The 15207-nt window shown below is 38.3% G+C and overlaps 1 protein-coding gene across 1 annotated transcript in view; it reads left to right on the plus strand.

Annotated features, from left to right (window-relative positions):
- The window catches only part of UGGT1 (UDP-glucose glycoprotein glucosyltransferase 1), a 42158-nt gene extending 28199 nt beyond the window's left edge, over positions 1-13959 (plus strand). Inside the window, exons 27-40 of the mRNA XM_009959781.2 lie at positions 398-477; positions 940-1129; positions 3738-3896; positions 5702-5787; positions 6115-6199; positions 7292-7380; positions 7862-7966; positions 8550-8634; positions 10002-10184; positions 11372-11532; positions 12031-12145; positions 12813-12929; positions 13267-13426; positions 13882-13959. Of these exons, the coding sequence (XP_009958083.1) occupies positions 398-477; positions 940-1129; positions 3738-3896; positions 5702-5787; positions 6115-6199; positions 7292-7380; positions 7862-7966; positions 8550-8634; positions 10002-10184; positions 11372-11532; positions 12031-12145; positions 12813-12929; positions 13267-13426; positions 13882-13907 (1641 nt within the window). The 3' untranslated portion in view covers positions 13908-13959. The remainder of the gene's footprint in view (positions 1-397; positions 478-939; positions 1130-3737; positions 3897-5701; positions 5788-6114; positions 6200-7291; positions 7381-7861; positions 7967-8549; positions 8635-10001; positions 10185-11371; positions 11533-12030; positions 12146-12812; positions 12930-13266; positions 13427-13881) is intronic.
- The last annotated feature ends 1248 nt before the right edge of the window (positions 13960-15207 follow it).

The following is a 15207-nucleotide window of genomic DNA, read 5'->3' on the forward strand; positions in this document are numbered from 1 at the left end:
ATGGGGTGGTGACCAATGGCGTTCTAATAATGTGTCTGAGTTGCACAATAAATTTATTAGTGGACAAACTAATTACACTGTATTACACACTAACAAGATCATGCTTAGGTATCATCTCAATAGCTTTTAGTTTCACTGTTGTAACAGTTTAGTTTGCAATTACTCTGTTCTTGAGGAGGAAAGGCTCTGCATACCAAAAAGAATGTCTGCAATGAGAGAGAGCAGGTAACTGTTCTTCTTAAAACCACCAATTAAAAGGTGGGAGTGGTGAAGCAAATAATGAGGAGGAGGATTGAGAATGAGTAGGTAACTTGCCTCCTTGAGGTCCTGTCTACAGAAACAGTGGTCAGCTTTCCTAGTTAGTGTTTTAAGGGATGCCTTTTTCTCATTACTTTAGGTTTTGAACCGGTTGATAAATATGAACCTAAGAGTGTTCATGAACTGCCAGTCCAAACTTTCTGACATGCCACTGAAAAGGTAAGCAATACCATGCCAGGGTTAAAAAGAGAGAGAGAAAGAAAAACCTATTGGAATGTGCAAGCAAAGAAGCATGGTCAAATGTCCCATAGGAAGTCTCAATAACTGCTTTGAGCTTGTGTATATAATAGCATGATTTCCCCCAGAGAAACTGGGAATTTGTGAATAGCATGATGTAACTCTGCTTTTTTACGAGTTAGGTGCTTTTTTAATATATATATAAAGTTAAATAACTTACTAATGTTAATGGTTGAGTCTTACACATTCTGTTCCGTCCTTCAAGATGAAAATTCTGACCAGTTCTAAGGTCAACACAACAACACAATCCATGTTGCTTTGGACAAAGCCTTGGAGACATTGGAGATCTGGAAAAGCTGATGCCGTCAGCAAGTTCCAAGAAGAGTGAAATGTTTGTGAAGTTTGGCAGAAATACGTTTTGACATTTTCTTTCTGAAATTTCAGCTTTTATCGCTATGTTTTGGAGCCAGAGATTTCTTTCACAGCAGATAACAACTTTGCTCCAGGACCAATTGCCAAGTTTTTGGATATGCCCCAGTCTCCATTGTTCACTTTGAACCTAAATACTCCTGAGAGCTGGATGGTGGAATCTGTCAGAACCCCATATGACCTTGATAATATTTACTTAGAGGAGGTAAGAGAAATCAATGTGTTCCCATTACTGCATTTAAATGGTGGTGTTTCTCCAAGGCTTATTTTTGTAATGGGAAAGAGAGGTAGACTTTTAAAATGCCAATAAACATAGAATTGTGGATATTAACACCTTTTACATTTGCAGACCCCTAAATATTTTCTAGGAGGGATACAGGTAAACCGAAGCTCCTTGACAGTAAGATTGCTGTTCTCAGTTACTCATGAATGCCTGAACCACAGGTTGAAAAATACTGTAGGCTTGAAACAAATCCTACAGGTGCTTTGAGTGCATGTATATGTAGCATTTCAGAGTGTCCCGAGCTAGAAACAAAGAAATTCTTTGTTGGTCATTAAATAACTTTTTCAATTTATTAGTTGAAAAATTCTTTCAGACTAGTGCTCCCTACAGCTAATGTCACAACTAAAAATAAGATTGCTAGCTTTTTAAACCTCTTTTTGGAAATTTTGAAGTAAGAGCCGAGTAGTGTACTTTCTTTCCCTTGATCTGAGAAGCCACTGAGCTGGTTTTAGCTACCTGTTCATTTTCACAGCTTTTGTTACTGGTAAATGCTCCTGTGGCCCACAAAAGGCTATGCAGTACGAATAAAACAGGAAAACTAGTGCAGCAGAAATACACACAATTGCAGGTTTAGGAGCTGACTGCTGCTAAACAGGCCTTGCATTAGACTATTAGAATATTGATCTGAGCAGTGCTGCCCCACGTACGTAGGGATAAAACAAGAAGGAAAGATGAATCGAAGGGGCTAGAATTTAGCAGAAAAAGGACGTTAAAAACAAGAATATCTGTATGTACAAGTTGATGGTTCTCATTAATCTTTAATGGGATGGATAATTCAGTGCTATTTATTAACCTCTTGCTGTTAGCAGTTTATATAAAGTTAACTTTAATAGTTTTCAGAAGACCTAGTGGGCTAGTAAGTGGTTACAAAATGCACACTACTGTGTTATGATGGGCACTAAAACACATCTATTAATAGTTAGAAAAGGCGTGTGTGATGCAAAGTAGAAAATTTTGGACTTCAGGGTGCAATGTTAAATAATACACGTTAAATGAGGTGGTCAAATAGTCTTTTCCTTTGAAATAAGCCATTACTTAGTTGGCCTTGAAGAACTGCAGATATATATTAAAATCAGTATTTTTATATGTATAATCCAGCATATGCAAAAGATGCCAGACTGACAGCTCTGGAGGCTGAAGTCCTCTATTTATCTGCAGAGTGGGTATGGCATGGGCAGCGGCAAGACAAGCTTCCCCACCGATATGCCGCAACCCTGACCTGGAGGAACCACCTCTAGAGGTGAGAGGGAAGTTCAGGCCCAAAACCAGCCAGCCCTGGGCCTTGTCTGGTGAGACAGGCCACAGGAGCCCTAGCTGCCTGGGTGACTCCTGCAGTACAGAAACCTGTCCGCTACATGTGTAACGAGACTGTCAAACCCTTTACAAACAGGCCTCTTGAAAAGCAATGGTCTGTACAACCTTGTGGTCATTATAAATGTGGGTTACGTTCTTATTGAACGCTGTATTATTAGTCTCCTTTTACATTTGCATCTCTGATATTGTTTTGGAATATGACGCAGTATAGTGGTAGAGTCTGATGTTGCTAATCCTGTACTAGTTATTTGGAAATCTAGGAAATTGGGTGTTTGTTGTTGTGTGGTCTGGTTTTTTGTTTGTTTTTTTTTTGGGTTTAGGGTTTTTTTGCTTTTAATCTCTTAACCTAACTGTAAAGCCAAAAATGAACCACCAAATGGCTGATACTACTACACATTTCAAGCCTCTCACTCCCACAACGCCCCTTAAATTAACTGTAAGCCTGAGAGGGGGATTAAATGCTTCAGGCATTCGAAGTACCATCCTGAGCCTCCAAATAAATAGTAGCTTTAATTTTGCAGGTGCACAATTTCCAATTCCTAATATGCAATCTGTTGGTGCTGTAGCAATTAAACTGTCATTTTTGATGTGCAATGAGAGAAGATGTTTTGTGAGATTAGACTATTGTTTGCTTATGTAGTATCCTCAGGCTACATCTGAATTTAGCCTGGTAGGGCCCTAAGTTTTTTTGGGTTTGTCTTTTTTTTTTTTTTTTCTTTTCTTTTCATGGCACTTTTGTTTGGTGTACAAAAAAGGAATTGGTATTTCTGACAGTACCCTAGCAATGCAGAGGAAAGCAAAATGTTTACTTCAGATGAGACTAGCTTTAAACAGATATAGATTCAGAATTCTGCAGCCAAACATACTTTTTATGGGACTCCAGACCAATCACTTACTTGACTACACTCTCCAATAAATGTTAAAAAAAAAAAAAATTATTGTAAAATAGTGTTGCTCTACAGTCCTTCCCTTTTCTTATCCTAGCATCTTACCAGTTGAGATTCAAATCTTTTTGGTCAGGGACACTCTTTAACAATATGTGTGAAGTTTGTCACTCAAAGAAGCTGAGCTCTGAGGCTTTCTAGGTATTTGTTTATTAAAAGTAGTCTGGTGAAATTGTTATGTAATTACTATGGCTATTTTAGAGAGTGACTGAATCACTAAAAATTTGCACTATAGATACAGTGCTGAATTCAGCAGTATCTTCACCTTACAGGTAGATAATGTTGTAGCTGCAGAATACGAATTAGAGTATTTGCTTCTGGAAGGACACTGCTATGATATTACTACTGGACAGCCACCTCGCGGACTCCAGTTTACATTGGGAACTTCAACCAATCCTGTCATTGTTGATACCATTGTTATGGCCAACTTGGTAAGCACTCGACTGAAACTGGCAACAAATAACTAGTCCTCCAGTCGGCACAATCACTTGTGTAAACACCATTGAGTATTTTCTAGTATGTGAGTTATGGATATGTGGTGTTATGTGCACTCCACAGTTGTTTGCAAATATATCAGAACCACATCATTCCTAACATCGATGTCTAAATCCTTGCTGTGTACTTACTTGTCTCTTACCTTTTTCACTATGTACTCTTTTCCCTTCAGCTTGCTGAGAAAGATCTTCTGGAATATCTTAAAATGATGCCAATATTTTTAAGCAACCTCTTTCCAGGGAAGGTCAGACAGTTCTGTTTTTTTCTAGACAGGGAACTCCTTAGACCATCCACCCTGGTACCATAAGCCTCAAGTGAACAGTGGTCTTGTTTTGGAACCCATTGCTTCAGGAGATCTATGGAACAAATGGAGGCAGTCAGCAAGAATAGTTGGCATTCTAGAAAATAAAGGAAGTGTGAAAGAATGGGAATTGGTTAATTTAGTTGGGAAAAGGTGACTGAAATCCAGGCATCTGATTGTTCCCTGCTACCTTATAAAGGCAGCTGTGTAAGGGATCAGTCTGTTTTCAGTGTCTGCAGTGGGCAATGAGAGAAGTAATAGGCTGAAATTATGGCAAGGGAAGTTAGCAACTGGAATATTTTCTTCATATGTAATGTTAGTGAAAAACTGGAGTGAATTGCCTTTTGTGGGTTTTTTTGGAATCTTTTAACCTATTAAAGAAAAATCGAGAAAATGTTCACTGATGCTAAATATTTATTTTAAAATTCTTACATTAACTTTCTATTTCTCTGCACCTTTTCTTAGCCAAAGTATATCCTATCGTGATGTAATATTTCTTACTGTGGAAAGGAAGATGACCCTTATTTTATGTGTGATCACATTGTGTGTGTGTGTTAGGGAGTGAAGCTTAATGGCTTGGTGGTGTCTTTTTTCTAATTAGTTATACTGTGGTACATATGCTTTGGTTTATAATGCTGTGTCTGGGAATCCTCTGCCTCATCTCAGTGTCTATACTGTGAAAGGGTATGAAGAGACTAGGAACATGCCCTGCGCTTTTTTTAAATTATTTTTTTAATATTTATTTTTAAAGCAGACCGGTTCACATATGGAATTGCATGCATTTGGGGTCACAATACAAAACTGGATGGGACACTGAAGCATCACTACAAATGTTTGTATCTTCTATAGGTATAATAACTCAAATCACAGAAGAAAATATTCAGCTCTGGAACCTGAAACAAGACTTGTATACAATATTTGAATTTCACATTGTAATTTTTTGATTTCTGTAGAAGAGGTATCTTGTAACATATAAATCATGTTATTATTTCCTGCTGTATATGAAACAGCAGTCTGTAGAGCTTCAAAATTCATTTAGATTTTGTTTTGTAGGCAGACCTTTCATGCACTGCTGTGTAGTTACCAACTAGTGTTTTAAAATTTACTCACTCCTTCATGAAGGCAAGCTTTTGCAGAAGAACACTTTGGGCACTGCACTGTTCCTGTCAGGACACCCTGAAGACTTTCTCTCATCTAACAAATAATGCTAGATGTTTTCATACTCCTGTCTGTTACGGAAAAAACAATGATTCTGAATGGAACTTCTGGGTGGTTTTCTCCTGTTATCTGGGTTATAAGGCCTTAAGGTTATGTTAATCAGCTGGCTTACAAGTAACTATTTTCAGATCTAAAACACTGGGTCAAAACACGTGACTTAAAAACTTGGTTTTGTACACTTGCATTTTCTATAAACTTACAAATACTCTTTCTGTTTCACAGGGTTACTTCCAGTTAAAAGCCAATCCGGGTGCATGGACTCTAAGACTGAGAAAGGGCAGATCTGAGGATATCTACAGAATCTACAGGTAGGAGAGTATAGGAAATATTTTAATCTTTTTCTTGTGACATTTTTTAACTAGGTAGACATTGTAATATGTGAATCTAACAGTTCCCTTGCCAAAGTGTAGTGAACTGAACAGCAAATTACATTTTGTACTGAACATAAATTATGTGAGATTAAATAAATTAATTAATCTAAAAAAACCGCAGTAAGCGTGTGTTCAAATACTTGTTACTTTGTCGCACATCTCAAACCTGTTGGACAATTCTAAGGCTTAATGCCATATGGAAAAATGTGTAGAAGACCATACTTCTGCTTTGTAGTAAAGGTCAGTATTTTACTGTATTTTCAGCCACGATGGTACAGACTCTCCACCTGAAGCTAGCGAAGTTATTGTTGTTCTCAGCAGCTTCAAGAGCAAAATTATTAAAGTGAAGGTGAGTTTAAAAACTGGAGTTGCTCTTAAAAAAGACTGGCCAATAATGGGGAAGAATCTTTGATTAACGCCTGATGATCCCTTCCTACAAGCATACATTTGAGGCTATTTGCACAAAGTTCTTACATCACAGTATCAATAACTGAATTATTTGTAGACTTGGTTTTGGTTTTTTTGACACAGGAAAGAAGACATGTAACTGCTAGTCCTTTTATATGCCCATGAGAAACAATTATGCTCACACTTTACTGGCTCAGTTGTGCTTGTGAGTTCAGAAAAAAAGTTTTGTATGTCCTATATACATACATATCTAGTAAGAAACATTCAGTGTATCATTGAGTCAGTATTTTATCTGTTACAGATAAATTTTACTCATCTGGCAATACATTTTCTATCAATCAGATACAGAGTAGGTGAGAATACTTTACCTTTTTTCAAAAAAAAAAAAAAAATTAGAAAACCACTACCTCTGAGGGTTGCCTATCAGATAACGACATAGCTGAAAAGTGTAAGGAGGACAACTGATAGATAAGTGACAGTTATAACGCAGCCAGTTCACACTTCCTCACAGGATTTACTTATGCTAGCATATCTGGGACGTTCTCCTTATTTGCTGTCTCATCTACATATCTGCTTTGGAGTTTCCCTGTCCACAGCAGGGAGGGTTGGAACTAGACGATCTTGAAGGGACCTTCCAACCCAAACCATTCTGTGATTGTGACTGATTCTATGAGTAATACTACTTAGAAACAGAAAGTGGTGGAGGTGTTGTGGGTTTTTTGAGAGGAGTTGGTTGGTTTTTTTGCGAGTTTTTCTTTGCCAGTACTCATCATCAAGGATGGTCGCTAAACAGCTCTTAGCAAAGCATTTTAACCATCGAGACTAACATGCCTTTTGTGTCTGAAAACAGCTTTGGAATCTGTTCTGAAAATGTCAGTTCACTACTGAGCTGTTTCTCCAGACAGCTTAGGTAACCTGTCAGCTCACTGGACAAGATTCAAGTGGATACAAACAGAGCAACTGTCAGAGTTTAACACTCAGCTGTTTGCCCAGTAAGTGGTTCCACTCACTAAAGCGATGTTATGCTTTACAGGTTCAGAAAAAACTAGATATGATGAATGAAGATCTACTAAGTGATGGTACCAGTGAGAATGAATCTGGATTTTGGGAATCTCTCAAATGGTAAAACTAATTCAGTAATAACCTACAAGTCTCTTGAAACTGGAAAACCATTTGATGATATAGTTAGGTCTGTGATATTCCATAGCTATCTAATAAGACTACTTGAATTTAGGGATATCTGTCATAGGACTCCTCTGTTTCTAAAGAACCGGGGTACTGCTTTGCATCTGCTTACCTTCCCTTACCCCCACTGCTACTTGGGAGCCTGAAAACATTGTTCATTTCTAGGAGCTGCATCTCAGCCAGCAATCTCTCGATTGAACACATGTTCATATATAAGCTATTGGGTGTTCCATGTCTGTGTGTGCAGGCACTCTGCCTTGTGGAGGATACCCTTGACCAGCGTGAGGGGGACGACACCAAACCCCACAGTTGTACTATATTAAACCACCGCTGTAGCAATTTATAATCTGTTGTATTCTTTGCTATATAACTGGCCCTTACTATCTTGTCCATTATGCAAACACGTTTGCCCTTTCAGGGGATTCACAGGAGGACAAAAGAATGAAGATGTGAAACAAGACAAAGACAATGTTCTAAATATATTTTCTGTGGCTTCAGGACACCTATATGAAAGATTCCTACGGTTAGTTCAGAATTTATAATCCAGGGTCTGAAATGGTAATGTGCATGTTTTCAACAAGGAAAAAGGTTAGAATTTGCAAGAATATAAACAGAAAACCAAAACTTTTTCAGCAGCTCGGAAGTCCTCTAGATTATGCATCTACTGTATTATATGAACTTTTGTCTGCCTAGCATTCATACGTCCGAAATAGTTTTATAGATGGTATGTTGCTGTCCTAAATTTTCTCACTACAATATAACCAACTACAAATGTATTGTTAAGGAGTTATAAGTCATAGTTGCTTTGGAAAAGAATCTGAACTTCTGTTCTCAAAGAACTGTGAAAGCCAACAGTTTGTATATTCTCTGACTAGGTAAAATATATAGATTTTATGGGGTTTAGTAATTTTGTAGATAAAATTAAGCAATTTGCAGTAGGCTGAGGCTTACCCTCTTTTTCTTCATGAGTGAAGATCAGTTACCTGACACATAACTGCAGCTAGTCTAATAATGCAAAATGGCAATTTGTAATCTGTTACACAGCTGATCTCTAGTGGGTGGCAGTTGTTCCTGTAAATGCTTTATTTTTTTTTTTCTTTTGCTAGCATAATGATGTTGTCTGTGCTGAAACATACTAAGACTCCTTTAAAGTTTTGGTTTCTGAAGAACTACTTATCACCTACATTCAAGGTTTGTTACTAATTAGAAATCTATCCTGTTGTGGGGAAAAGTTTTAAAAAAAAACCACCAAAAACCAAAAACAACAACAACAAAAAAAAACCCACAAAAAAAACCCAAAACAAAAAAAAAAAAGGTTGCAACCTGTGCATTGTACTGTTGTGTAAATATCTGTACAGTGTATAGTTACCTGTCTGTATACCTTCTATTTTGACAAAGCATCAAGTTGGTATAAGCTGGTGGTTCTGCCTAGAAGGCTTTAAGGGAAGGTTGACAGTGGACTTATGCTGAAGGTAAATACTTAAAAGAACAGCACATACTAGGAAAATCATACTTGAAAGGATCTGAACTGGTTTTAACTCCTGTGATAAAGGTGTAGATTTTAAGATGAAATTCAGATCTACAAACTTATATCTAATCTCTAAGAGTTGAAAGATCGTAAGAAAAAAAAATTACCAGAGAAGCAATGCCTATGACTAGCTATGGAGAAAACACCGTAAGACATTAAAACCATGTTTCAGACTGACCGGAGTATGAGTGTGGTGCATGGTAGAGTGATGCAGGGCCTAGATGAGTATACCTGGAAGTACTTATCGATTATATGTGATACATAATAAAACAAACAGCAGGATTCAAAACAGAACCCAGAGGTAAATGGATGTCAAAGCTTTCAGGAATTTGCAACTTCTAACATTTAGTATTGGGAAGTAGCATTTCTTAGAGAATCTTACCTGCTCAGCATGAACTGAGTGGGAAATAATGGGCAGTGTCCCCATTGCTGCAGCCATGGGCTGTGCAGTGGCTCTGCTACTGTCAGTCACCTCATTGGGTGTTGCAACAATATGCTTCCCCCTCCCTTCCTGACAGCTGTGTTGTACCAGCATCCCTTGGCTAAACCTGTATTCTCCCAGTGTCAGAGGAAGCCTCACAGATGAGAATGTCAACTGTTTTGACAGTGGGCCAAGTTGTTCTAGTAAAAAATTTCTCCCAATTCTTTTCTCTGTTTTTATTATTCCCATTTACAATGCTTTGTATAGCCCTAAGTAATAATTCTCCCATCTGTGAAATTTTATGATGCATTCTTTTAAACTGATCTCTGGATCACTATAAAATGGCTCATAAGTAATTGTGTGGGGAAAAATGCCAAATTATTTAGTTGTCTTATAATAGTTGGCTTTACAATTTGTACTCATTGTTCAGTTTGGGGTTATTTCTTTGTTTGAAGTAACAAAGAAACTGCACTTATTCTTTGCAGTATTTCATTTTCTGATGTTCTGTGCCTTATTACAGGACTGAAGTCTTATCTCTTGTAATGCAGTTTTTCCTGCAGAGGAACAAAGAACTGAGATAAGCTGGTTTTTTTGCTCCTCCCTCTGCAGGAGTTCATCCCATACATGGCAGAGAAGTATAATTTCCAGTATGAGCTTGTCCAGTATAAATGGCCACGCTGGCTTCATCAGCAAACAGAGAAACAGCGTATCATCTGGGGTTACAAGATCCTCTTTCTAGATGTGCTCTTCCCATTAGCTGTTGACAAAATCCTGTTTGTGGATGCTGATCAGGTAACACAGAGGTTGGAATTACTTGATCTTTTCCTTTTTTCTTCTTTTCTTTGAGAATAGTGTGTTCTTGAATACAATTTCTGTATTATTGGAAAGGTTGCAAGTTTGAACCCTTTGCAGTCACGACTGAAGGTTGATTCTGTAACTATAGCATGCTTCAGCGAGTGCTGTTTTTTCTGCCTGTTCCCATAAATATTGGTTTTGTTGTCCCGTCTTTTGCTTTTGTCTGGTTCCTCGTTCACTCACTGTGATTACAACTAGTTTGCCAAATAGATTCTTATTTCACCCTTCCATTTTTCCGGTTCCGTCTGTTCTCTCAGCCTGGGATCACTTACCACATAGGCTATTTTCCTAAGTCACCAAACACCCTCCCCCTCCCACCCCGCTACTTTTAACTGGGCCAGATCTGAGCCGCTTTCAGAGAAGCGAGAAGGCAAATCCCTCGTGCATAAAGCCATGCCCTGCTGCAAAGCACACAGTGTCTCTAAGGCTTTGTATGTGCTTACTGCCTGAATGGTTTGAAAGTACAGTATACCTGTGCTGTGAGAACTGCCAAAAATACTCCTTAAAAACATGTATGAAACTGAGAAGTACAGATTAGCAACACGTAAGTATAAAATGCCTTAGGTGTTCTGGCATATGTACAGTATGATCCCATGTCAGTTAAAACCATTGCAACTTGTGCTCAAGTGTCACAGCTACGTGGCTGTCATTTTAGACAGTTTTTGCTCTGTTTAGAAAAGAGACATTAATGCATTTTTTTTCCCACCAGAGTGGTATTTTTACAGTAGTATTAGTGCCACAATGTCTGTCTCAAAAAGACATTTAAAAAGCCTTTATCCCTGAAGGGTCTGCAAACTTTCAAGAGGAAAGGATAGAAAGGATCACAGTAGCATTCATGTATAGTGAGAATTCTTACTGCTTATTAAGCAATGATGTGGCACTTCAGCTGTCAAACCAACCCCTATCAGATTATTTTAAGATCTATTTTAGTTGCTCCAGCTCTAAGGGCAGGGGAGACGCCACCTTTTGCGCTCTGTTTTTGTACTACATACACATGATGCAAAAGACTGCACAGTGTGACAGGTAATTCTTCTGTTAACTCTTTGCTCAGTTTGAATTAAAGCATTTCAGAATAACCTGTGGCAGGCTTCTACAAGTAAAAATAAAACATTCTTTCCCTTCAGATTGTGCGCACGGATCTGAAAGAATTAAGAGATTTCAATCTAGATGGGGCTCCTTACGGATATACTCCATTCTGCGACAGTCGAAGAGAAATGGATGGCTACAGGTTCTGGAAATCTGGATACTGGGCAAGTCATTTAGCTGGAAGAAAATACCACATCAGGTACTGAAGAATTCATTTTTTTCAAAATAGAGGGGGAAAGCTTTTACTGCTACTTAGAATTAGCTGAAAACTAGCTGACATATACAACGCTGCAGTGAACCACTTTTTGCTTACTGTTGCCTCTTTAAGGTTCCATTGCCTATGGTCCATTTGAAGCACTAGGGACACTGAAGTTACTTTCAGTATGCTACAGCTTTTACAGATGAAGAACTGAAGTGTTAACTAACCGGACATCTTCATTTGTTAATAACAAATGTTGGAAGAAGGGACTGCATGATAGCAAAGCTAAGATAGATTTGTTGAAAAGTTTTGTGGGTTTTTTTTTTTTTTCCTTAAGTGCCATGACCTTGTTAGAACTGCTTTTCTGCCTTGTATTAGATAATTTGATCTACTGCCACCAAGAGATTGTTTTAACATATTGTATCTTGGGGTCTACTGGGGCTGCAGTAAATTACCCATCAGTCAAATATCATTACTAATTGCATCATCTTCATGTAGTGCTCTGTATGTTGTGGATCTGAAGAAGTTCAGAAAGATAGCAGCTGGAGATCGACTCAGAGGACAGTATCAGGGTCTTAGTCAGGATCCTAACAGTCTGTCCAACCTTGACCAGGTGTGTTTTTATTGTGTTTGTTTTGTTTTACTGGGGTATGGTGGCAGATTGGGACCTCTCCTTTCCTGGCCAAACTTCAATCACAACCAGAGGCCAGTGGCAATCCTATTTCACCCTGCCTTCAACTAAGGCGGGTATTGATAGCATCCAGTATAACTGGTGGGTGGAAACACCTTCCCCTTAACTGTCTTAAGACTATCAAGTATACTCCAAATATGCTCCAAGGTAAATATATAACACAACTGGGTACTTGTTTGTTGAGCTATCCAGCTCCAAGTGCTTTACTGGGCACTAACTTACTTAATAACATGGAAATAAGGCTTGTACTGTGGCAGATGGAAAAAATAACACAATGGTTTTAATCAGTTAAGAATAGTCTTCCAAACTGGTCCAGTACAGGTTTGATACTGGATTCATATTAACATTTTAATACTGTTTGCTAAATAACTGATTTTTGATAAAATAAGATTAACAGTTGTCATATGCAGGCTTTTTTCCAAAGGACTTACTTTGGAATGGAATGAAAGATCAATTCATCACTTTTATTTGCACTGGGAAAAACCCTGTTTACAGAAGTTAAACTCTCAGTACTATTTGTTTGGGGCGGGGGGGGGGATTGTTCCTGCACCCTGTGGAAACTGTTACTAACTCTTGTTCTTCACGACAGGATTTGCCCAACAACATGATCCACCAGGTGCCAATTAAATCGCTCCCACAGGAGTGGCTGTGGTGTGAAACATGGTGTGATGATTCCTCAAAGAAGAGAGCAAAAACCATTGATCTGGTAAGTACAGTATGGCTCCCTCGTTCTTAGGTCACAATACAGTGAACAATTTTAGAGGCACTTCCCTACATCAGATCTAGGCACCTCATCCTGTATTGTTACTTCAATGTTTCCAGCACTTCAGTTTTTTCCTTTAGCTTCTGTATTTCTCTTACCTGGAGCAGTGGCATCATTATGAATTTGGAAAGAGACTTCATGCTGTAATCTAGCTAAAATACGGGCATGGGTTGTTCACCAACAACAGATTAATTCCGCCAGGGGGAAGCATACCTCTGTTCAGTAAATAAACCTTTTTTACGCATTAAGTGTCTGAACAGTTAGTGTGTTGGGTTTGCAGTGTAATAACCCGATGACCAAAGAGCCCAAGTTGCAAGCAGCGATGCGTATAGTTCCAGAATGGCAGGACTATGATCAAGAAATCAAACTGCTCCATAGCCTTTTCCAGAAAGAAAAAGAAACAGGAACACCAGCTAAGATGCCAGGACAACACACACATGGTAACCTTTTGGACTATTTCCCTACTTCTGTGACTTTCTTCCTGCCTGTTTGGACTGGGGTTAAGTTGCATACTTGTTCACTGTAAGCTTGCACCATGCAAAGGCTTGCATGGAGGATCTATTGAATAATCTGCATACTTTAATGGGACAGAAGGGCCTTGCTGAGTGAGGCTGGTGAGAGTTAATGAATTCTGCAACTTAAGAGAACAGAAAGCTATATTGCACACTTGTTGCAGTTCTGTTAAGACCTTCACTGTTCCTGCAATTTTATAAGCTTGGCCTTATCTTAACCCTTAATTAAAGCACTACTTATACACAATGGGTATGAATTGTTCTTCGGTCACTGGTAACCTTGCAAAGAACAAATCTTTGGGGTTTATATACTAATTTTTAAACCAACCTGCCAATTGAGGCAGCTGGAAATGGAGCGCTTATTTTTCTCTCCTCTTCTACAGATCCAGCAGCACATGTGGAATTGTGATCCATGGAGAAAAATTCAAGTTAGACTGTTTCATAGACAATTTTTATATTGAAAGCTAGTTTTTTCCAGTATGTCTGCAAAACTGCTGAATAATTGAATGGGATGATATATGCATTTTTAGTACTTTCCTTTGGGTTAATTTCTGCATATGAAATAGGATCCGGATTGCTGGAATTAGCGTTACTGGTTTTTTGCACCTGTGGCAGAGATGAAAGAGCCCGTGATGGAATTTAACATTTTTGGAAACAAAATGTCAAAATTCACTGGAAGAGCCACAGCCTGTTCCTTCAGCTGTTGCTACCTCTGCCATTGACGAAGATCCTGTTAGCCTCAGATCCAACTTGAAAGCCTGGAAACTGCAGACTCATTGAGCCACTGGCTAGAACATAAGTCCTAGCCGCAACTGATGGAGATAATTATTCCAGGTAACATTAAAAGGCTCAGGATCATTATATGAATTTGGGATACTGTTTTATCTGCAGGTTTTCAAACAGTCAGAAATGCTTCTCAGATTTGTTCAGTATGCCCTTGATTTTGTAACAAATCCAGCATTACTTGATTTTCTATTTCCTGTCTTCATTTATTGCCCAACTTTTGAAGGTTTGGCTTAATGTAAAGCTAACACAGTCTATTTAAATGCCCATCCAAATACAAACGCGTAGGCTTACAAAGTGAGCGGAACATTGAATTTGACAACTCAGTTCATCCTCGCTCATCTGACTTGAATCAAAGTGCCCTCCTTCCTTCCTGCTCAAAGTTTAAATCAGTCTGCAAAACTGGTAGGGCCTTACTATTGCTGTGGTTCACTGATTCTTGAATGTTTTTTGTTTATGAAAAAAATCTGTGGAAGCTTGGAAGTTTTTCATCATGTAAATTTCATTAACTTTATTTTTCTTCAAACAGATGTTGTCACATTAATAAAAACTTTGGAGTTCTTAGGTCTTAAGCTTTAGCTCACACTCAGTCCTTTGATCATCATTTTGCTTGCACATATCACGGTCCTAATCTGATGTTGGGGTTTTTGAGTATTTTACCTGCATTTGTTTTCATTCTGTGCCCAGAAAGAAAACATGTTCCTGCAAAGATTAATTACCCTGGGCTAGTTTTAGCATTCATATGGGTGTCTTAATTTTTAAAAGTGATACTGCCATAGTTCTGTGTTAGGAACATACTAATTTAAAAAAATCCTCAAACTCTGTTTCCCTCCTTCTGTAGGGTTATTGTCTGTTCCCAAGAACACTGAGAAGTTGAGGAGTTGAAATGTAAGAACTAAAGTAGTATTTATTGTAGTAAAATGTAG

The sequence above is a fragment of the Leptosomus discolor genome, chromosome 7 (assembly GCF_034619465.1).
Source record: "Leptosomus discolor isolate bLepDis1 chromosome 7, bLepDis1.hap2, whole genome shotgun sequence".
Lineage (NCBI taxonomy): Eukaryota > Metazoa > Chordata > Aves > Leptosomiformes > Leptosomidae > Leptosomus > Leptosomus discolor.